The sequence below is a fragment of the Gavialis gangeticus genome, unplaced genomic scaffold (genome assembly GCF_001723915.1).
Source record: "Gavialis gangeticus isolate Ggan-Ray unplaced genomic scaffold, GavGan_comp1, whole genome shotgun sequence".
NCBI lineage: Eukaryota > Metazoa > Chordata > Crocodylia > Gavialidae > Gavialis > Gavialis gangeticus.
Window position 1 is genome coordinate 142,884,838 of NW_017729025.1, and position 24,859 is coordinate 142,909,696.

At 41.7% G+C, this 24,859-nt stretch overlaps 1 protein-coding gene across 1 annotated transcript in view; it reads left to right on the forward strand.

The window, feature by feature from the left end:
- Positions 1–12,236: 12,236 nt before the first annotated feature.
- The window catches only part of KCNC1 (potassium voltage-gated channel subfamily C member 1), a 193,226-nt gene continuing 180,603 nt past the window's right edge, over positions 12,237–24,859 (forward strand). Inside the window, exon 1 of the mRNA XM_019519979.1 lies at positions 12,237–12,806. Coding sequence (XP_019375524.1) covers positions 12,237–12,806 — 570 coding nt within the window. The remainder of the gene's footprint in view (positions 12,807–24,859) is intronic.

A 24,859-nucleotide genomic window follows, 5' to 3' on the forward strand; every position in this document is an offset into this window, starting at 1 on the left:
ATCTCTGACTGGTGCTACCCACTTCTGAGACTGCCCTGGGCATCTAGTACTACTGTAACTGCCTCCCCCTCCTCCCTGCCCTGGCTGCTCGGGAAGCTCAGTAGGACTGGTTACCCCCATGAATCTGGCAGACTCCAGAGATGAATCATACTTTGCATCAGTAAATAATGACTAAATGTGTGGTGTCCTAGGAACGAGCATATCACTGTGCTTCACAGGCAAAGCTGTTCAAATCTGCTGCAAACCTCACATCTTAGAGGGAGATTCATCCATGATATGCACAGTCAGCACATGGCCTTCTGCTCTGTAATTCCCCTGGTAAGACTGCACGGGAGACCCGTGCACAGAGCATCCCCTTGCACACTGCCCCCTACACTGCATAGGCCATTATGGGGTGTTTCAGTGAGTGCAGTATGGAGAAAGGTTCAGCAATACTGTAACTGAGGGGTGGAGGGGGGTGACTAGGGCAGAGGCTCCAAGTGGCACCTTTGGATTGGGGAGGATGCCGAAATAGCCAGAGCTACCATTGGCACCACAACAGACAACACTACCTCATACATCACTGCTACGCATCTGGGGTTCACACTCTTTGTATTTATGCAGATGTGGGTTTCAATGCCTCATACAATTGGTACAAAGGGACCCCTGAGGCTTCCTGATCCATAGGCTCTTAGATTAGCCCAGAAACAAGGGATTTTCACTGCTGGCCAATAATCAGGTTGGTGACTAGATGTGGATTTCATCCTCCTCATTCTCCCATTATTCTCCCATATAAAATCTGGTTACTTGAACTCTGTGGGAGAATTAGATTGCACTCTCAATGACAGTCACTTAACTAGCGTCACTGGATCTTTATATATTATAGCTCTACACATGCAGTATAAAATGAATGACTTAAGAAGGATTAAATATTTCTTGGGATTGGCTGGGTAAATATTTACTAAGCTAGAAAATAGGAAAGAAATCTCAGATTTATTGATTTATGTCAAGTATTGAGAAGCTGGGTTAATCAAAGGATTTACTTTTAACACTTTAAATATTTGACTCATCATGAATGAGATATAATTGCAACTTTCTTGCCTTCATAGTTTCACAGACAGCTTTTAGCTGCAGTTGCCCCACAAACTTGTCTGAGCACAGAGCAGTCATTCCTCCAGCCTCAGGGTGGGTTGGTGGAGCAGCTGTAGGAGGTGATTTATTCAACAAGGATAACACTCTTGATGTGATTTAAAAATACAGAGAACAAATTCTAATTATATTGAGGTACTAGAACAATATTCAGCTTATAGGCAAACATTCAGATTTTAGAAAATGTAAAACACTCTATACAGTATTCAAAGGGTAGACCCTACTTTTTCTAAGCTTAAATGAAGGAAAATACTTAAAAGTTTGAATAAATACATGGCTGACCCATGCATACACCCACACATGTATGAACTGGCCAAAATTAAAAAAAAATGCTAGTATTTTTGGTGCCTCAGTTTTAAAAGCCACATTTGATTTTTTCTGAAAGTTCTGAGCCACCCACTTTCTGAAAAATCAGGACCCTGTTAAGCAACTTGGATTTGATACTCCACATGGTTCAGGGACCTGAAACTCCTGGCATCTTTTGAAAATCTAAGTTGGAACATATTGTAGCTCCTGTATGACTTAATTTAATAGGCTCCCAAGCCCCCTCTCCCACAGACGTATTTATACACTTCTGGCTGCACCACATTTTCTTTGCCAGAACTCAAAGGAATGTAGTCCCTATGTATTGATAGGGAATATTCCAATTCCAAATGTTGAATTTTTCTTGTCTTTAGGTGCTGATGGAACTGAAATCAAACCTAGATAAGCTGAAGAAAAACAAAGAAAAATCTGAAGTGTATGATCCCTCCTAAATGCAAAACAGTAACTAAGTCAAACTGTATTCTGTATTTCAGTTACTTGATTGGCTTTTAGTAGGTGCATCTACCCGAGACACTAACTGCGCAGTAGTGTGCTGGGCAAAAACCATGCTCATACACTACAGTGCAGTAGGCGTCACTAAAAACCCATGTGTCAGTGCTACTGTGCAGTTGCACAAGTTATTGCACACTGATTTAGTACTTGATTGACCAAGTACTAAACGTAATGTGCAGTAACTATGGCACATTAATGAACATGTAGATGTGCCAAATGTGGTTTAGTTAGAGCCTTTTCAGAGGAATGATCTTTTCTCTGTTGGAGAATATCATTTTGGACCAAATCCTGAGGCATTGTCTACCTCACTACTAAGTTTGGTTGCTTTTTATCAGTACAGATATAGCAGCATAACCACCTCGCCTGAACCCCTGTGTAGATTCAGTTATATCACTATAAAGGTGGTTTACATTCCTATAACTTATGCCCATATGGGAAGGGAATTAATACATTATAAGGCAGCTTTCTGTAAGAATAAACTAGAGGGCTGTGCTAGTGTACCTGTATCAATACAAAAATCTCATGCCCAACTTAAATACTTATACCAGTGTAAAAAAGCAGGTCTGAGAGAACTTCTATTCCATTTAAGCTCTGCCATTCATTGGGAGCAGTGAAGAGTCACCCAGGCCCAGGGGGAGTTCTTTATCCCCTTCTTGGGTGGATGGATACACTAACAAGCATTTCCTGCACTCCGGTTTCAGATAGGGTATGGCTGAAGGAGACAGTATTATGGTCATTTGAGACACTGTGCATCCCTAGCAAGTAAGAAGGGATCTTCATCTTCCCTGGACTCAGGGAGTCCAAATGTCCCCAACCCTTCTGCAAGGTTCTGTGCACATTGCTGCATGCACATGCACATCTGGGCCTTTGTATTTACTCAGCCTTGACACACGTAAACTTCCAGTGCCATTAACTAGCTTTAGTGGCAGAGCTGTCTGAATCAGCAGAGTGACTAAAGATAAGAAACTCAGTACATGGCCAAGTCCAATCCTGCTGCATGTATTTTTCACAGTATCAGAGAGAGGCCTGATAAAACTTTCTATGCTGCTCATCCTTTTCAAAAGAACTTTTCCTTTTCACCTCACATTTTAATTTATATCTGCATAAGACAAACATTTTGATATAGCCATTCTTCCTAAAGGATCCCAAATGATAAATGCTACAGATTGAAAGAGCTTTCCTTTCCTAGTCACAAGCAGGCCATTATGAATGGATGGAATGACAACATGAATGAGATGCAACTCACTAGGGTCAAGTGTAACAAATGCCTAATAGTGCACAGCAAAACAATCCAACATTTTAAAGGTTGAACATGAAGGATTCTGTATCCAGTCAAAGCTTAATCAGGAAAATGAGAGAAATCCTGGTGGGCAGAATATTGGAAGTGGAATTAGATTAAGACACTTTTGCTCAGACTATTACTCTTGTGAAAAGGGGTAGGATCATATTCTTTAGGGATCAGGATTTTAGCTTCATGTCTCTTTATGTTCATACTTTCAGTACACACAAAAACACACTTAAGCATGCACACTTTCAAGTATCTTTTGTCAACCAATATCAACCAGTCACCAGCACCTTGCACCCTAAGTCAATCTTCGTGAAGCTTTCATCCAAGTTTTGATTATGTCCTGTGCTGGGTCACTTGTGAGATCTGACCAGATCACAGTCCGAAGCACAAGTCCAGCATTTGAGAACAACAACAGCATTGTGGACCCCTGATACATATAAAGTGTGGCTTGGTTTAAGGGACAGGTTTCAGGACAGTGTGAATATATTAAAAGCTAAAGTGTATCATAGCCTTAAACCAAATTATTTTAAAGGTTCAAAATTAACAGATAGAGCAATTCTCAGCATAATATTATCTATAACCAATAAAGCAAGTCTATTAGAAATACTGTTGACTTGTCATGAATTTAATACAGTAGTACGCAGGCTGAATTACAGTACAAATGTAAGACTGGTGTTCTGATCCAGGCTGTCTTTTGACTGGAGACTAAAGCCCTCGTGCATCATTTCTCCCCTTTCTCTTTGCTAGGTACATTTAATTCCAAAACATTTTGAGTTTGTTTCCCTATTGTAGTCCTACTTTTCTTGCAAGTAAATCTCTACTTCCACAGTAGCTCCTCTGTTGCTGCTTTTGTTAATTATGCGTTGGATCAAAGTCAGAAGTGTTCATCATTTTTTAAATTCTAAATGGCTATGTAACAAAATGGAAATTTTTATGACCAACAATTCTGTTTACACTGAAAATTTTCAGGTTTCCAATCAAAAACATTTGGATTTTCAGATGCAAAAAAACCAAACAAACAAGTAAAAACCATCCAGTTTGGGTGGGAGTTCTGATTTTTTTTTTTTTTTTTTTGGATCAGAAAAATGAAAGGCTAATCCATTAATCTTGAATTGCGGGGTATCTTTTTCTCCTCTACTGACACCTAACAGAAATGCAACTATGTTTAGTTTTAGTTTCTCCTTTGCCATTTCTGAAGACTATTTTCTGCCCTTTGAATATCTGCCCTAAAGGAGCTGCTGTTCCATACAGCATCCAGTGCAAGTCCTCTGAAGTCTTAAGCTCCCTTTTTGGAGCGATAGTTTGGTTCAATAGTTGTATATGAGAGATGCCTAGGAATCAGATTGATATTAGTGGGGCATTGTAGACAATAGAGAGTGCAATAAAAAGCAGAAGTTAGATCTTGTGTCCGATTCTGTCTTTGCCTAGACTAATGTAATTCTTTTAACTTTGTCAGTTTTTTCTTGACTTACATTGGTGTAAATGAGGAGAGGCTGAAATTCCTGTCACTTGAGAACAATCATGCTTCCATAATGTTCCTTATTAGCTGTTTCCCCTACATTTTAAATAAACTGTATCAAGAGATCTTAATTTGCAAACTTGAAATAATTTGCTCAGGAGTTATTTATTTTTTCTGTGATTCTTCTGACTCTTTATTATTGTGGCTAGGAAAAACTAGGGCAGCTTTGAAAGTGATGATCTATCTTACAGCCAAGTTAAGAATCCCGTCCTTAGTTTTGCTTTTTGGTTGAGCCAGATATAGTTCATGATCATTTACAGGAGGGATTCTAACACAGCACCAGGTAATGTCATCAGGAATTCTCAAACGCATTAAGCTTGAAAGCAGATTTAGTTTCAGTGCATTGAGTTTTACATTTTAGGATTCAGTTTGTTGTGTCCAACAGTTTAGGTCCCCTCTTATTTTATGCAAGATGCAATATGTAGTAAAAATGTTATAGTCTAGAGCTTCTCCTGGATCTAAGGTCTTTTTCTCTTCTACCAATGTATGCAGCCCCCTGTCCAGCCAAATGCTTAACCATGTGCTTAATGTTAAGCATTAACACAGTCCCTGTAACAATAATGGGACTCCTTATATGCTTATCTACCGAATTAAAGTGTTATTAATGACAGCATAAGTGTAGCTTTAATGCCTGAAGCTTGTCATAATTTAAAAGCCACTATTTAAATAAATAAATTATTGCTCACTTTCCTAATTTTATCACTTCCCTTAAGTCACCTCATTGTTACTGATGTTCTGAGAAAACAGAAAGAATAAGCATTACTTTCACCTTGTATCTTGTGACCTGGTATTATCTTTGCTACCCTCTGCTTCAGTCTCCCCAAGGTAATAATATCCTGAAGTAGCCAGAGCACTTCCCAGATGAAGATCCCAGAGATGCTGTTCACAATGACAGCTTTGCCTTTTGGGCTCATATTCCAGTGTCTGCTAATCCAACACTATAATTTTCTGTGATTTTGACTGAGGGTTTCAATATGTGTGTTTGTTTTTTTCCCTTTCAATAACCCAAAAATATTTTGGGCTGGACAACTGTTCCAGATAGCTCACACCAGCTTACATTCCCTCCTGTTCTTTTGCTGGATTGCTAAGCATTTCTAATTTTTAATCTTTTGGCTCAATCCTTTTCTTTTCTTTTGTTGAATCATAAAAGATACTACAAATAATTAAGTCTTCTATAAGCACAGCAGAAGCTGGCAGTGTTAGCTTTCCTTTAATGTCTCAGTGCCCTTCTATAAGATCTAGCTGAGAGAGCAGTTCTTTCTTCATGTTCATTCACTCTCCTGTCTATTCACTAAGACTCCCACTAAGCATGCCATGCATCTATAGGACTTGATCCAACAAAGCACTTACTCCTATGCTTAACTCTAAACATATGAGTCGTCCTATTCATGTAAAGTTAAATCTTAGTGATGCAGAAACCTGTCCACTAGCAGCTGGACTGACACCACATATTCATTTTACGTAAGTCACCAAGCTCCCATCTGACAATAGCAACTGTTGCTACCCAACTGAGCTGAATCCCTAGCTATGATCTACAGCACAAGTAGAAGTCTTTGTATTCCATTACAAAGGGACTTGCCATTCTGTTCTCTCAAATCCATTTTGCTAGAGAATCTCAGCTCTTTAATATTTCCCCCCCTTTAACTTTGTTGCTATCTTCAAACATGACAATTTTCTCCAGGACCCATCATTAAATAATTTATACATATAAATATGATCCTTTTTACATCTATAGCTATACTTGCATATTACTACTGCAAAATTTCCTATGCAGCCTGAAATTTATATTCAGATTCCAAGGCTCTAGCTCACCCATTAATCTCTGATGTGGAATCTTGTCAAATACATTTTGAAAATTTAAATGCACGATATCCACTGACATTCCCTTATCTACTACAACAGCAAAATCTTCAAAGAACTCCCACTGGCCACTCAAGCATGACCTCCCCTGCCAGAGTCCACAAAGGCTACCTTTAATCAAATGATCTATGCCTCCACGAAATCTTTCCGATAATTTCTGAGGTTCCCTTCTCTCTCATCTCCACATGATACCAAAAGAACTGAGAGTGCTATAGCAGAGAATGAAAAAGGCCTTTCCTCCCCTCACACCTCCATGGCCATCTTTGACTTCTATCAAAATGTCCATGCAGCTCCAGGCAATGTTACATAAGGTGATTTAGCAAGGAAAGACTAAGGAGCCAGGAAACAGCTACTTTTAGCAATAAGTTCCCCCTCTGCCACAGGATTATATAACTAGGCATTAGTTAATGCTTCCAGAGGCAGAAATACCAGGAATTTTCCTCTGCAGGCTGTACGTTTCATCAGAGGGTTCACAGTCACATGTTCTAAGGCCAGGAGTGTTGCTATGACTGGACTTTCTCCTCCCATTCAATTGTGTGTCTCACCACATCTCTCTGACATCTCTTTTTGCTTCTCCTGGTGTTATCTTAAAATGAAGGTGGCTCAAACCAAATTCCCAGTTTTCCTTCACTTTTCCTCCCTACTTCTCCCCTTCTCTTTCAGTCTACTTACTGCTATTCCCGGGTTTATTCCTGACCCTTTCCTCTACATTGCTCTACACAGGCCAGTCACCTTCACATCTGCCAGCGTTGCCTCTACTAACAAACCTTCTCTTTCCAGCCTCACAGGCAAATCTGTTTCATAGAGTTTCATTGAGAAGTAGGGCTGGATGGGACCTCCACAGATCGTCTAGTCCAATCCCCTGTCTGAGACAGGATCATCAAACTATCCTATACATCCATTGTCTATCCTCTTAGCAAAACTACACGGTCTTTCCTGACACAACACAAGACACAATGACCTAATATGCCTCAGGTAAAGCAAGAGGATGATGGTGGTTAATGTCCTGCTGCTGTAAAAATTATATATGCTCAAGAGATCCCAGAAAGGGCCATGTCCCCCTCTCCCCTCCACTACAGAGGAAGGCAAAATCCCCCACAGTCCATACCAAACCTGACCACAGGGTAAAATGCCTTCCTGAACTGTTATTCCTGCTATTCAGGTCCCCAGCGTGTCTCACCTTGAACACTGCAAAATCCTCTTTGGCCTTGCAAATGTCCCTTTTTCAGCTTGGAAAATGCAGCCGTTTAAATCACCTTTCACCCAATCTGATCACTTCACCCCCACCTTTGAATCTCCCCAGTGGCTCCCCATTTGCTGTCTGAGCAGTCAAACTACGTGTCACCTTCCTCAAGGCTCTGTAGCATTCTCCTCTTCCTTATCTGTCCTTGTTGAGCTTCACATGGCCCCATGTCCCCTGTACACTGCATGCATTCCCACCTGTATCTGCTGCATTCAAACAATCAACTGGGACTTCTTCCAACCACCTCCCTATTTACAGCCTGGTCTCCCTAAGGTTATCTGAAAGTCCTCTTCTTTCAAGTTTTAAACCTCTCAGAAACCCAAATCTTGCAATACAGACACACTCTTTGTTATTCCTCTTCCATGGCATCATCTGCCTGTCTATCCTGTGAGCTCCTAAAAAGGTATGGACAGACACTTCTTGCGTGAGTGGAAGCCCTCAAGCATGTCTTAGCCCATCACTACAAACCAAAAAATTACAAGCAACAACATAGCCACTGCCCTATGCACTTTACTAATATACGAGTTAAGCATGAGTGACGAAAGAACAGAAAAATGGGTGAGCAAGGGGAGCAAGCTGGACAAGGGAATATCAACATAATCATCTAGTTGCAACTCTGCCCAGGGCACTCACAGTGGATAGCTTCAACAAGCTTTGTGGCAAAAGTGAGTCTTAAGGAGACAGTTGAATGAAGTGGGGGTGAGGGTAGCTTCATAAACTGGTTTTGGAGATTAAGCCAACCAAAGAGAGCCTGGAGAAATGTACAGAGATGATTATGTGAGAATGAGTCAAAGGAGTGCTAAGTCTGATGCATTAGCACAGTGGAAGGACTGGTGGGGAGGGGCCACTTGAAACGCCACTTAAGAACATTATAAATGTAATTGTGCCAGTACAGATGGACAGCATTCAGAAGTGTTTGGCACCTACCAGTTCTCACTCCATTCAAGTCAATGAGATTCACAAAACTATAAAAGTTAGACCAAGGAAATAAACACATTGGCCTTGATTTTGCATTCTTGTGCTTGGATATACAAAACAGAGCAAGAAGCCGAAGTGGTTTCAGGTCATCTTTGAGCCTTCTACAACTTGGCTCCAATCCTCTATATAACTCAAAGAAGCCTCTGCCCAGGAGCCATGTGCAACTAAGAATTAGAAGATATTCCCAGAACCTCCCTCCGCCCATGATGCAGACATGTCTTAGCTACACTCCTGCATGTTAAAGCCACACGCTACTGTCTTTCCATCTAGTTATAGTTACCAAACATTTGGACAAAAAAGCATTTAATCAAAACAACCATTTGCACGAACTGCCCCCTCCCCCCCGCAACTCAAGATAAATACTATGATACAGCCAGTCAATCCAAAATAAATTACTACATTATTTGGGACTGAAACAAAATTTGTGCACACCATGAGCATTTATGGATCAATCTCAACTAGAAATTCTCATCTGTGTGCTTATAGCCTTTTGAATTAGATTAAAATTAAGTTTTCCAGTAACATAAATAGGCTATGTTATTACTAAGAGACATAAGTAGGTACATTAGCAAAGAAGTTTACACTTAAAAAATCCAACAATGATAGTATTTCCCAGGTACCAAAGTCTCTAAGAAAAAAATTATTTAGATACTGAAAGCATATTTGGAAAAATAACACATTAAAATGTCCAAAGGGCCAGAGTTAAGTTTGCTCTCTTGCAATGAAATATACATTATTTTGTACCTGATAAACAATTGACCTGATTACCCTCCACCTTGTAACTCATGTGGGGTCTTATGCCTATGTAATGTTGATGTAAAACATTGCCTAATGATAATACCAGTGTGTATAATATTTTACATCCATTTTGCGAGTGCAGGTGTCTATAAGGAGGCAAAGTAATGGGAAGCAGGCCCAATGTATTTACATTTATTATGTGAGAAAGATATGTGTGCTGAGTTCTTTCTTTGAATTCAGCACTTCAGCTTTGTAGCCTGTTGTTAATCCACAGTTTTAAATGGTTTTTGACATTTCTTTTAACAGAGCAATTCAGAGCTGTAAGCCAGGCAGCAACACAGAGAGAAACTAGCACTTCTAGGCATGATACAACTTTCCAGCAAGCATATTTCCAAACAAGGGATGTGTTTTTATCATGTATATTTATAATAGCTAGTTCTAAATAGAAGATAAAAGCTCCCTTTTCTTTCAGCACCATCTCTTTCCTTGCTCTTCAATGGGCAGTAGCACAGAACTAGTGAAGGACACTATTTCTGTAGCAGATGGGTCTTTCTCACATCAGAAATTGTTCCTCTGAGGTCAGGGGGAGGAAAGGGAAGAGGAGAAGCATTTTCTGCCAGAAACAGTTACCTCATCAGGCTATGAGGAAAGGTGAAGGGAAAGTTTCAGCCTTCATCATCCTAGTGCCAAAATAAAGGGGGTGGGGGTGAGGAAGCACTCTTCAGGGGCAGGAGGGGACAAAAAAAAGATCTGCAGGCTAATGTCAAAACCTGACAGGGAGGCAAGGCAGGCTCTGATGCCCCAGCTTCCTCCTGCTAGAGAGGACTCGGCTGTTTCCATTGTGCTGAAAGTGGCTTAAAAGGACCCATTTTCTGGGTGTTTCTTGTCCTGTCTTCTGCCAGCTTCCACCTGTGTGGGCTCACACACACACACACACTGCAGCAGTCTTCCCAGATCTGTTCACTTCAGGTTTCCGAAGCTCAGAGGGGAGGCAGGGAACCAGGAACAGCTGCATTACAGGAGACGATGCTCCAGCGCCTCATCCCATCGGACCTTTCTTGAGCAGGAGGCAACACGGGCACAGACTAGATAGGACATCTGTAGCAGATCTCGCCCAGCTGCCTCCCCCCACCCCCCGGCTCGGAGGAGGAGGAGGAGGAAACTGCCATTGCAACGGGCTTGCATGCCAGGTGTGCAACAAACAGCTCTGCGTTAGGACCCAGGGAGAACTGCTCTAGTCAGAGCCCAACGCGCCTGCGTTGTGTTGAAGTGTCCGGAGACCGGGCTGGCTGGACTGAGCCGCTAAGGCGGTAGCACCAGCACCAGCAGCAGCAGCAGCAGGAGCTCCCCGGCCCCCAGCTGCCAGCATCCCCTGAAGCAGCAGGGGCGGAGAGCCCGGCTGCATCGCCTTCTGCTGCCTGATCCGTGGGGGAAGGAGGAATAAAGAGCCCCCACCCCCCTCATCCGCCCCTTCTCTCCTCTGCCGTTGCACCCCCTGCCCGCCCCCCGCCGGCTTCCCCGGGAACCCGACGCCCGGCGGCGGAGCCGGAGCCCGGCGCGCGGCGCTGTCCGTTCAGCACCACCGCTGCGCACCGCGGGCACCGCTGGAAGCCGCCGCTCGCCGGCTCGTCTCCCTGCTTCGGCCGGAGAGCAAGGGACGGGCATCGCCGGCTGCAGGTCCCCGGGCGCCTCGAGGGCTGCTGCAAGATGTGATGTGGATCAACAAGAAGAGACAGAAGGGGGGACATCCCTAAGCCGGAGCCGTCTACTTATTGTCTGGATTCAGGAGCTGCAACTCGAGATTTGTTTGTTTGGGGCTTGGGGTTTTTTTTTTTCCTTCACCTTTTTTTCCTCCCTTCTGTAACATTTTCACTTCTTGATCTTCACCCCCAGATCATTGCTCTTTTTTCTTTTTCTTTTTTCCAAACCAAACCGGGATCGCTACATGTTGAGAGTTCCCCAGCACCAGTCAACGCTGAGCCTACCCGTCTCTCTAGGACTTAAAAGAGGTACATACACAAACAACTAAAATAATACTTAAGAGATTTGGTCTGTTGCTGGAGCTGGGCGTGAGAGTCCATCCCCTCCTACCCCCAGTGTGTGTCTGTGACTGTCTGCAACTCCCCCTCCCCTTCCCCACCCCCCAGCCTCCTTTTCCTTCTTCTGTTCTCTTGCTGCACCCAGCTATCCTCCTCCCAACTCAGAGGTGCCTTGAACAGCTGTCGGCACCACTGGATTCTTTTCTTTTCTTTGCCACATCCAGTGGAGGAAGGAACCTCCCCCTTCAACACACACATACCTGCCCAGCAGACCTTAGCAACTGCTCCTGGAGAGAGTGTGTGTGCGTCCTCCCTTCCCCCACTCCCCCACTTCCTGAGTGCTTGCTTAAAATAAAACAGTGCCAGAGTTTCTGATTTCAAATAGAAGGGATCTTAGGACTGGGAGCTGCCAACACTCACTTTCTTTGGTGCCCTTGGATTCATACCATCTGGAGCAAGAGGTGGAAAGTGCTGGGACCAGCAGGTACCCTTTGCCAAGGCGATCCCTGACCTTATGGATAAACGATTGGGTTATTGATTGCAGCTGAGCAACCATTGTCCCCTTATGTGCTTGCTGTGTGCCGTGCTTGCTTGGATGAGTCTGCGACATGCCTAATAAGAGACGAGATGGGCCAGGGCGATGAGAGCGATCGCATCGTGATCAACGTGGGAGGCACTAGGCACCAGACTTACCGCAGCACCCTGCGCACCCTGCCTGGCACTCGGCTGGCCTGGATTGCTGAGCCCGATGCCCACAGCCACTTCGACTATGACCCCCGTACAGATGAGTTTTTCTTTGATCGGCACCCAGGGGTCTTCGCCCACATCCTGAACTACTACCGCACGGGCAAGCTACACTGCCCAGCAGACGTGTGTGGGCCTCTGTATGAGGAGGAGTTGGCCTTCTGGGGCATTGATGAAACCGATGTGGAGCCCTGCTGTTGGATGACCTACCGGCAGCACCGTGACGCTGAGGAGGCTCTTGACAGTTTTGGTGGAGCGCCCCTGGATAGCAGTGCTGAGGATGGAGATGTAGATGGCACTGGAGACTCTGGTGATGGCGAGGAGGAGCTGGAGATGACTAAACGCCTGGCACTCAGTGACTCGCCAGATGGCAGATCGGGGGGCTTCTGGAGACGGTGGCAGCCCCGTATCTGGGCACTCTTTGAGGATCCATATTCCTCCAGATATGCAAGGGTAAGCTTCACACTCAACACTGTACTCAGCACACTTACAACCTGCCTGAGGTTAGCTCAACTTGCTACCCTCAGTATGGTCAGGACTACTTTCATTCAAGATCTGGTAGGCCCTAGCATTCAAGAACATGAGTTGATGGAGACCTGCAGTCTTGAGTAGACACACATGCATAGGCCCATGGGAATCTGTATTATAGAGCAGACACTAACTCACTGGCTTATGGATCCTTGTATTCTAGAATGGGCACTCACCAACGGGAGTGTGCACTCTAGGGCAGGCATTCAAGCATAAGCCTGTGAAGACCTGTGCCCTAAAGCAGTACCCTATGTGTGGACGTATGGAAAACTGCATTCTAGGTACCCTTGTACATGCATGGACACATGAATTTTTTACTTCCTTTGGACAGGAGAGAGATTAATTAAAGCAGGCAGTACATGGAGATTTGAGGACTACTTCCCTCCCTCTGTGTACAGCCCCAGTCATCCTCTAGTTTGGAGAGGTTCCCTTTCTAATTCCCCATGCAGATAACTACAGTATTCCTTCCCTGAGATAGAGAAAGGTTCATTCTCTGGAGCAGGGAGAGACAGGTTTGGTGACTTTTTGAGCATGAACTGGAAGGGCAGTCTCTTCTTTCCACCTCCTTTTCTGGGCTCTGGCAAATATTTCAGGCTGTGCTTTTTGAGACCTATTTCCCTTATTCATCTAGCTCATGTTTCCTTTTCATGGGAGGAGTGACAGATACTCTAGAATGAGGTGTACACTCATGGAGAAGGGATGTGTTTGATGGGCTTCTTACTGGGTACTGAAGAACAGCTCCTCCCTCCCAGCTTATGCAGTTTTAACAGAAAGGAAATGAATGCTGCTGCAATCCACAGCATAACTGTATGAGAGTGAAACAGCTAACTGACTTTTCTCTATAGGTACTGTTGGGGCCATGTTGTGTGGGATTAATCGGACATTCTTTGGTTTGTTGTGCTAATCTAGGGCCTGATTCTGCTCCTATTGAAGTCAGTGGTAAAGCACGCATTTATTTCAGTGGCAGCAGCTTAAACCCCTGAGGTAGCTGTTTGGGTAAGTAGGAAAAAATTAATGATGGATAGGGGAATGAACAGGGAAGATGGCTCAAACACAGTGTGATCCATTTGCTAAGATGCAACTGTCACCAGCCCTAAATCAGCATGGCTGGTTTACTAGTGACAGGATAGTTGACCTTCTGTATGAGAATCAAAGGAATAGGAACAGATTAAAGGGCAACCTGGAAAAAAATGAATAGATGGAAGAAAAAGGAAAAAATGAGGGGAAAGGGAGGGGAATAGAGAAATGGATTTGTATATGAATGGAAAGGTGGCTAATGGAGACTTCAGGCTAAGCAAAAATCTGAAATGTTAGGTCCATAAACTAAGTGAATGATGGAAGCTGGGACAGAGCCTGGTATAGTTTCAAGGTGCATTTTTAAACATTCTAAGACATCTCTCCTGAGATTTTCTGCTGAACAATGGAGTTAATATTTCAAAATGAGCTCCTTTAAATAACACAAAGTATAAAGAATTAATGAAATATTTACCATAACATGAAAGAATGATGCTGCTCTAGTGTAGCTTTCAAATCCTTCGTATCTGCCAAGGGAACGTGGAAATGAGCATGGAAAGCTGGAGGGTACTTTTCAAAAAGCTTAGTTTGCTTCCTGTAATCAGATGAAGTGTTAACATACATTGATTTTAAAAGCAGCTCTCTCCAGTGGCCACACATCTGTTACTGAAGTGCATCACAATTACAAATGGAATGCTTGTCCCATATTTTGTGGAAAGGGCTTACAGTAAAACTGGTAGTGTTTTTTTAGTTGAAAATTGTGCAAACATTGTCAGCGTTAGTAAAAACATTGTATTTTTCTACAGAACTATTAACATATTTTAGGGAGGAGATTGAAAAGAGTGATCAATACTAAAAGACTGTGTGATGGGTAAACTTGATTTCCACTGGGAGTTCATTTTTTGCACCTATGCATAACAACAGGTCTTCTACAAGATCATTCATATTCCTCTTTAGTTATTTCATAATTACATATCCACTTCTCTGTGTGTACACCTAGTTCAGCTGAGATCCAGATTTGCCCCAAAGTTGTCTGTTCCTCAGGAGAGCGATCCCCAGCCCAGGGTTTGTATGTTGTCCATGAGGTTCTCTGACATCGTTTGTGGTCTCGGGAAATTTAAAAGCTAAACCTTAGGTGGACAGGGACAGCAAAGTAGGATACTGTCTGAAGCACATTGTCAGTGTTGTTGCCCATAGGCCAGGGAAGATTGAGGACAACTGCCTTAAGGTACTGCTTGCTATAGAGGAGACTTATACTTTGCACTTTCAATAACAGAATTATTTTATTTTTATCTATAGGCACATAAGATTTTTAAAAATATTTTAAATATTAAAATGTATTTTAATACTTTCATGCAGACGGATAGTTGTTGTACACATGCACAAACTGTCTATGACAACATTAAAAGTTACTTAATATTTTCTAATAGAAGCAATAGATTGTGGTTATGGATATAAAGGAACTGGACAAGGTTGATAAATCCTGATAGCATTTAAGTGGCAGACAACACAAAAATACCTCAGAGTCATTAGAGCTAATGAAAAGCAAAATAATCAGTTGCTTCATATGGAAGGTATGGTAAAGAAATCAACAGCAAAGTACAGTCATCTAATTATATAACAAACTCACATGAATACAGTTCCATCTCACTGCTAACTACATAGACAACTTTCAATTACTTATATTCCATTCATATACCAAACCTTACATTTATTATTTGTCTATAAACATTAAAAGAAGTCATGACATTAGCTTATAGAATAAGTTACAAATGCTGAAGGCTGCATGTCCTTTATACATGCTTTCAATTTTTATCCCAATTATATCAAATTTATTTCTTAATGCACAATTTTATTTCTTTTTTATACTGTTATACCTATGCAAGACAAAAAATACAGTACACGGATTCAAATTTTTAACTGAGTGATAAAATCCCACAGATTATATGCAGTGACATATGTAAGCAGAACGACATTGTCCTAGACTAAAATCTACTTTTTTACTGTATACATTTTTTTCCTATCAATTTTCAGTTTCCTTCGTAAACATTCTCTGGAAAGATCAGCTTTTGCCCAAATCTAGTCACTTTTGGAAACTATTTATTTAATAGTTTTTACAAATATAGGCATATGCTTGACTAACTTGCTTAATTAGGGCCATCTTTAAAGACATGAAAGGTTCAAGGAACTGTTTGTAGGCAGTATGCTTTAGAATATTCAGTATTTAGAATCAATATTTGAATTGGCCATCTGAGTTAGATAGTATCATTTTCATTCTTAGACTGGATGACCAAGAAAAGGAGGGATGGAATTTGTATACAGCATACAATACTGGCTAACTTAGAAAGTTTTCTCCATTTCTATAGAACGTGCTCATTCTCTAAAACATAAGTTACTGGTCAGTAATAATTTTCCTTTAAAGTATACATGGTGCACTTATTGCAACCCAGGGGTTTATTTTGTTTTCAAAATAGCTAACTAGCAATACGCATTTAAGAAGTTAACTACTAGATTTCTAAATATTAAGTCCGAAAATAATTTGGACCTTCTAGAAAGATTGTTAACTTATGAATAAACATGTTCTAAGTCTATGGAGAAAACCCATATGTTTCTATATGGAGCAGAGCTGGAAGGGGTTAAGATAAATATCTCCCATGAAAAACAATGGACGCTGTACCCTCTATACCTTTGAGGATCTGGACATAAATGGCTAAGGAAAGATCTTATGAATGGAAAAGTAAAATCTAAGAATCTGATTGACAACGAAATGCAGGTAATTAAAGAGGCAGAGAGGCACCTAGTGTGATTTTTCAAGAAGACCTAGGCAGATTAGGAACCTAAATTCCATAGAAAGTTCCATAACCCACATTCATAAAGCTTACCAGAAGCCTATCTGTGTCCTTAGGCATTTTTGGAAATCTATCCCGCACCTAGTAAGTAGATGCAGAAGTAACACTTTAGAAAGCTCTATCCTCATCTAGTCTAAATCAACACTATTTCACCACTGTCAATGACATTGTTCTGATGTACTAAAAGTTACCCTCTGGCTTGCATATCCCAGTGGTTTGCACTCATTTATCACACACACATACGCACGCAAAAATACTTTCCTAATTTCCTTCTTACAATTCAGTTAGTTTTGTTCTGTCCTATAATGCCTGATCATGCAGTTCTTACTCAGGCAAAATTTCCACTTTGGGAGTTTAGCCTGGTAAGCACTCCTGGCAACCAGTGTCTTTGTCCTTTTTCTCCTAATCCTCCAGCAGGCCATGACTGTTTTGTTTGCTTGTTTAACTTGAAAGTTGTTAATTTTAGCCAGGGGCTGGAAACCCCAAGCTTTTGGTGAATTGGCTCTGCACATGCTCATGCTAAACATTGACTGCATTATCAGTAACCCTCACCAGGGTTTTTCCAGTACTTCCAAATACATTTTAATGAAAGTATTTGAGTATAACATGGTGCAGCCATAATCAAAACCATCGCACAGCTTGACTCTTCTCAATTGGGGACCTATACACTAGTTCTGTATGTGGAAGGCAATAAACAGATCAGGAAGTTAGAGCTAGAATATGAGAGGCTCACAGGAAGCACGAGTGGTGGCTTTGCATCATGGCCTTTCCCCATTCTTCCACAGAAACTTGCAGCAGCCCTTACTTTCTTCACTGGGTGGTCCTTGAGGAATGGTTTTACTGTGTTAGGAAGAGGCTGGGAGCAGGGAAATGGCACTCACTTTACAAGAGGATGTTCAACCCTGTTGTACTAATTTAGGCTAGCTCCTTATGAACTGTCCCCTGGGGCACTAGAGAAGGCAAGCAGGTGGGTCCTGTAAGGGCCATGCTGTTGTGGGCTGTGGGAGTGCTAGAATTACCCCTGGCTTCCATAATATCCCAATATCACCAATATCCCATGGGAATCTTGGTCCACATGTTTAAGGAGACCAAGTCCATTGCTTGTTAGTAAAGGGAAGAGGCCCTGGAAGAGCCTTCTTTCCCACTCCATTCCCCATCAGAGAGGGTCCTAGAATGTATTTTTGACCTTTTTTCTGTTGAATGAAGTAATGCAGTAAATAATTATCATGTAATAAATTATGTATAGGTGTTCAATCCATTTTCTATTCTCTTACCACTAGTAATGATCAAGATAGAATCACTTTTGGTCCTTCCAGCTCAGGATCCTGCTTTTTACCACACATAATACACAGTTACGTAAAGGCCCTTATAATAAACCACCCTTCCATGTTCTGTACTCCTCTGTCAGAGGGAGGGGAGATTTCTTCTCAGCCATAGTTGGAAATCCTAAATGGAAGGACAAATAGTTCCTGTAACTTTATAGCTTGGCTAGAATTGTAAAAACAAAACAAAGTCAAATAAAAACAGTCCCTTTGTTCTACTCATGGAAGGGATTGCTTCTACGTAGATTTGCTCCTAGCTGCAGAAAAGCAGGTAGGGATCATCCATACCCACGGAACTGCCTCTTTCCTTATCTAGATATATAGAAGAAATTCCATGCATCAGAATATGGGGCAAATGCAAGACAGGTTTTTAGTGTTGAGGAAATAACAGGAGATATATATTATCCATGAGACAAAACTATAAAAGGCCCATGGGAAATTTAATACAGCCAGCCTCAGCCTCCAATTCTAATAACCTTCTTGTGGTACCCAATCCATCTTGGGAAGCTCCCTGGAAAAAGGTTTCCAAGGACTGCTGAGGGAAGGGGAAGATGACAATTCAGGCTCCCACACCAGCCTGGATGAGTTTAGAAAAAAATTGCTAAGTGAATCCTCAGAGAATTTTTCTCCCAGCCTGTTCATCTCTGAGTGTTTTCCCCTGGGAGAGACACATCTAATCTTGTGTTGAGCCTTACTAAACCGTTCATCACCATGTACTTTGACAGTGAATTGTATGAGCTGATGGTCCTGTATAGTGCATTATAGCTTTGTACAAACTATAACCTGTCAGTGCTTCTAAAGGTTTCCTTGTTCTTGTATTATGACACAGAAGAAATAGCAGTTCCCAACAGGTTTTCACTGGGTGTGTCTACACATGTGCACAACTGACAGTTGTTACCGCCCAGATATTTAGTACTTGCTTTAGCAAGTTCTAAATGACTGCACAGTCCCAATGGCACACAGGTCGCTTCTGACCCTACTGTGTAGTAGCAACAAGCTAGTGCATAGTAGCATCAGCATTACAGTGTGTGCGTGCTGACGCTACATCGCAGTAGCATCTCATGTAGACACGTCCACTAATCACCATTTTACCATTATTTATTTCATACACCTCCCTATTATCCTCTCCATTGTCTCACAGATTCACACAGATTCACAGAAGTTTAGGGCTGCAAGGGACCTCATGAGGGGACCATCATCGGGTGGAAGGGACCATCATCGGGTCCAGCTCCCCTGCTCTGGGCAGGAAAGACTGCTGGGGTCAAATAACCTCAGCAAGGTGTGCGTCCAGTCTCCTTTTGAAGATCTCCAGGGTAGGTGTCTGTACCACCCCTGCTGGGAGTCTAGTCTCCCATTAAGAGACCTGCTCCTGCAAATACTTACATAACTGGTGAGTGTGAGGTGTTTCCCCCTCTTCCCTCTGCCCAATCCACAAAGCCTGCCAGTCTTTTACTACCCCAGCCAGACAGTACTAGCAGATCATTATTTAGCTCTGGAGGTCCTAAACCCATTTCCTGGTGTGTTGGTCAAGACTGCAGCTGTCACACTTAGTACATATATTCAGTTCATGTCAACTCCCCCTGACTTCAATTGTTTGTTTGGGTTTTTTTAATCTATTATTGATTTTGTGGTGGCAGTCAGTCAGGATTGGGCCTCCATTGTCCCAGGTGCTGTATAAAGACACAAAAAGATATAATATTGACCAGAAACAGTTACAATTGAATTTAAGTCAAGTCAGGATATTCCTGGTAGGTGAAAACATGAAGTTCACAGTGGTGCATAGTTACCTGGGATAGCCACAGCACAGCCTGACCATTCTGATTCAAAGCAGTTATCTTTCTTTTACTATTTCCAATCATTATTATTAAATGCTCAATTTGTTTTCATTCATAAGATCCCCTCTGTGTATTTCCTATTTCTTTCTTACTTTATGCTCCTGTTTAATCCTGTGGGGTTATTTGTGTGAATAGGGAAAGTTCATGTTATTAAGGAATTAGTGGAGCTGGTCCAAAACCTATGATCCTACAAATCTTTTATGCACACAACTGCCACTGAAGTGGATGGGATTTCTTTATGCAGAAGGAGTCCAAGATCAGGCCACCCTGCAATACTCCTAAAACCTAATCCCTGATTCTATTCAAGCCAATGGAAATGTTGCTATTGGTTTCACTGGAATGGGATTTGGTCTCTAGTCTTATACTCTTATATTTCTCCCCCTCCCTCCCCTTACTTTGTTAATTTAGCTTTGGTTGGAGAAAAGGCAATAAAACACTTATGTTTATGGTGGTATGTCATATGTGTATTGAGGAGAGAAGAAATGTGACTAATATATAGTTTATGTTTTCTCTAAATTATACATAAAACTGTCACAAATTAGTCCATACTTAGCAAAAACATGATGTTTTTTCTGTATATTTTTTCTCTAGTCTAAAATTCTAGGTTTGGTTCTTTTAGTTAAAAACAACAATAAATTAGTTAATGTTTTATGTATATTCATGGAACATTTTAAGTAATAAAGTATCTATGTATGGCCTCATATTTTTTTAGCCTAGGAGAAGAATGGTATAAAATCAGTGACAAAGATCCCAATGCTTCTTATACCGAAATCAATGCCCAAATTGCCTTTACATCCAAAGAGAGGAGAGGACCCATCTGCAGCATAGCACAGAATAGCAGATCATGTACAGTATATTGTTTCTCAGATACATCATATATTTTGATCCCGAAGCAGTACTGAGTACTGTATGTTAGTAATTGGGAATGCCATTACGTGTTTTTTCCAAATTATTAAAATTTTCTTCAAATCTTAAAAACACTCTGTAAACACATCGATGCAGATAAAACCCTAGTGACATCAGTGGAAATTTTATCTGTGTAAAGACAGGATCAGATCCTTATTAAGGCTTCAAGACCTAATTTTATGCCCAAGCCAATTTCCAATTAGATAACATCTGAGGGCTGTATTTAGTAAACAAGTAGGGTGTGGAGGGACATTAAAAGTGTTAGTTAGGGACCAATCCTGAATCCTTTTAGTGAAGTCAGTAATCGTTAGTCATGGAAGCAAGAGTTGCAAGACTGGCTTCCTATTATATAGGGGCCTGATTTTATGCAATCCAACTGTTTTTTTGAATGATAACAAGAATGGAACAGCCATTTTGAGGTCTTTGCAATTAGCTTCTCAATTTCAATGTGTTGCATCTAGTCTGAGGGAAATAACAGCATTAGCAGACTAACTTGTCTTTCTCTGCTGAACACTGAATTATATAAAGATATGATTTACTCAGAGCTGTACCCTGGAAATAGAGCTGTTAGGATCAGAGGAAATGCATGAAATAGAACAAAACAATAAAAAGAGAAAACTGAGTGCTCCCAGTTTTAGGGAAAAAAAATGATATTCCTCTTTTGTACTCATTGAGGGCCCAATTCTGCCACCCTTTGTCCCACTGTCAACAGTGCTGCCTTTCTCTACATAATATTGATCCATTTATTTCAGTGGGATTAGTCTCAGAGTTAGGCACTACCTAATATGAGTAAGAGTGAAAGGATCAGGCCCTAATTGGATTTCATTTCCTTCAGATGTGATTTATGGTCTGTAATGGGGTTCTAATAAATCATGCAATAAAAGTTATGAATAAATCTAAATCCGATGCTTTTTACAGTGATTGCTTACGATGTAAGACCCTTTAATAACTGTAAGTTAAACTTGTATTGTAATGGCCCTTTGTAAAATGCAATAAATCTCCAGTTTCAGTGTACTGCAGAGCTAGCCATGTGTGTGCTGCACGCATTCTTGGAACACAGGCACACTGTACTGCCATACTCTTATGTAACTATGTTGATATTTCACAAGCAGCAGAAAATCATAGAACTCTGATTTACATTGAGAAATGCTAGGTCAAGGTAGTTGTCATTCTGTGATCACAAAACAATTCAGAGCATCGTCCGGGACATGAAGCAACTGAAAAGTAACATTTAAGAGTATCATTCAGGAGGAAGGCAGAGTTATTTATTTATTTTTCAGGAACAAAAGCAAAATCTTATCCTATTGAGTTCTGCACTATCCTAAGGACATACACAGGACTTAAATAAGCACATCAGTCTGCATGACTGAACAAATACATCTACAAATACATCTTAACTTCCTGGGCTATCAATCCAGAATTCACAAAAGAGGCTTTCAGAATCAGGACAGAACTGAATCCAATGAAATAGTTCCTCAATTCATTCTTAGCATAAAAAGCCCCTTAGAGAAATCTTTAGCTATCATAATGGAGCTGCATTCCCTTATCCAATCAATCAAAATCACTTATTGCTTTGACATGTTATAGAGGTTTACACAAGTCAGATAGTTCTTGTGGCGATCTCAATTTCAAACTGAATTCCCATCCTTTAATTCTACTTATGCCAGTTCAGTTCTCATATAGCCCTCACAGCCCCATACCCTTAGGCTCCCAGGCTTCAGGATCCAAGACTGTGATTTGCTCCATTCCAAATTGTACCCAGAAGCTTCAGATCACATTCATATTTGATGTCCAGGTTCAGGAGAACTTCTAGTACATGGACAGCCCTTGAAACATTCTGAATAGCTGCAATTCTCACTGAAGTGGCACCAGTGCCATCCTGCAGAGAGGGCACTCAGCATGGAGTAATGAGACTTGAGGTGAAATCCAAGGTCCATTTGAAATCAATGGAAAACCCCTCACTGATTTCAACAGGCCAAGGATTTCATCCCTGGGTTCTCTAATTCCAGCTCTGCCACTTATCTGCTGTAAGCCCATGGGCAATTCATATCATTCTCTGTACCTGTTTTGCCTCTCATCCTTTGTCTGTTTTGCCTATTTAAATTAAATCCTACATGGGAGACATGGCAGAGTTTGTCTCATATGCAGCACCAAGCACAATGAAGTCTTTCAGTCTTTTAATCTCTCCTGTAACTAAGGCAACATCCCCGTGTTTCTTAAAGCCATCATTTTTAAAGTAGTTTTTCCCATTGCTTAGTGTGGAATCTTCCACGAAAGCTAATGTCTTGATATAGCCCTTTAAGTTTAATAGCTTCTCAAGATGTGTCCCATGTACTACAAAATTAATTTTTTAACTTCAGTTTCCCAGGCAACCCACTTGTAAGAACAAACTAAGCATAACTTAACTGGCTTTTTGTTACCCCTGACCAGTATCAAAGAGTTTCAGGTGTTGTTTCAGTACCATATGGATATGCTTTCAGTGGAGTTTTTCTTGCACAGCAGTGACAGTGGGTGCTCAGCTGATTTAGTTTTAGGTGTTTATTCTTTCTAAGAAACCCAGAGATGCAAGTCATTTTATTTTAAAAGAACATGTAAATTTTAAACTGATATAGATCACTTGAAATGTCAACTGTCTAAAGAAGAAATAAATACCACAAAAGTACAGTTGCTCTTCTTAAGAAAAGGTCATTTAGAATATGCCCCATTAAAAAAATTTTTACTTTTTGTACAGTTGTCAGTAAAATGGGTTAAAGTTCAAGAAAATATTTCATAGCATTTCTTAGTACTTCCAGCCCCACAGTCTAAACATGTTTATATACATGTTGCCATAAACTTCAGCAGCTTCTTGATGGTGCAGACTGCAAAGGAGGTGCACTATCTCTTCTGCTGGAAAGTGTCATTTTGGCCAGCATGAGACACAAATTTCTATTCTGTCCATGGGACTGTCACAAACAACTGACAAAATCTCAGCTTGTATGATATCATATAAAATAAAGATGCCCACACATGCATACACAGAGCAAATATCCTAGAAAGGAGGAAAGGCTGAACTGACCCTGATAAATATGGCACTCCACATGGGTGACTGTCATAAAAGACTTACAGGCATTAGGCCCATCTTATGCCCTCTTTTGATGAAGGCCTATTGCACTGATAACTAGGCCTGTGTGAGTTGGCAGTGATCCGATCCAGCTTGGGATCCAGCCGCTTTGGAAGCCCATGATCTGATCTGGAGCTCTGGACCAGGTTTCTACCTCGATCCAGCCAAAGTGGCTCCAAAGCTTCAGAGCCCCCTCGGAGATCTGGCCATAAGGTATAATGGGGGAATCAATTAAATGTCTATAACTTTGTTGTTTTTTGCCTAACTTGGATGAATTTTACAGGATTGGTAGCTTCTGCTGAGAGCACGAAATCTGCCAAGTTTCAAGAAGATCAGTGCAGGGGTTTGGGGGGAACTGTACCCCAAATTCTTGAAAGCCAAACTCCTGTCATGGCTGTGTGTTACACCACAGCGGGGTGAAAACTTCAGGGGTGGCCTTGGTGAGACCATGGAGCCTGCTAAGTTTCAAGAAGATTGGTGCTGGGGTTTGGGGGGAACTGCACCCCAAATTCTTGAAAGCAAAACTCCTGTCACATCTATGGGTTACACCACAGGGGGTTCAAAACTGCAGGGCTGGTGGCTCTTACTGAGGTCACAAAGCCTGCCAGGTTTCAAGATCAGTGCAGGGGTTTGGGGGAAACTGCACCTCAAGCTGTGGACAAGCAAAACTTGTGACATGGGTGACACTGTGTGTGTTAAGGTGCAGTGGGGTGACAGCTGCAGCGATGGTGGCTCCTGCTGAGGCCATGACGCCTTCCAGCTGTTGCAGAGATGGGTGCAGGGGGGTTCTGGGGCCCGGCACCCCTAGCTGCTGACAGACAAAACTCATGCCATGGGTGCTTGTGGGACTGTGTCCGTCTTGGGGCAGTTGATTGTCTGTATTGATTATTTCCTCTCCTTAGTCTGATTTTGTAGGTACTAATTGATGGTAATTAACTGGCTACATTAGCTA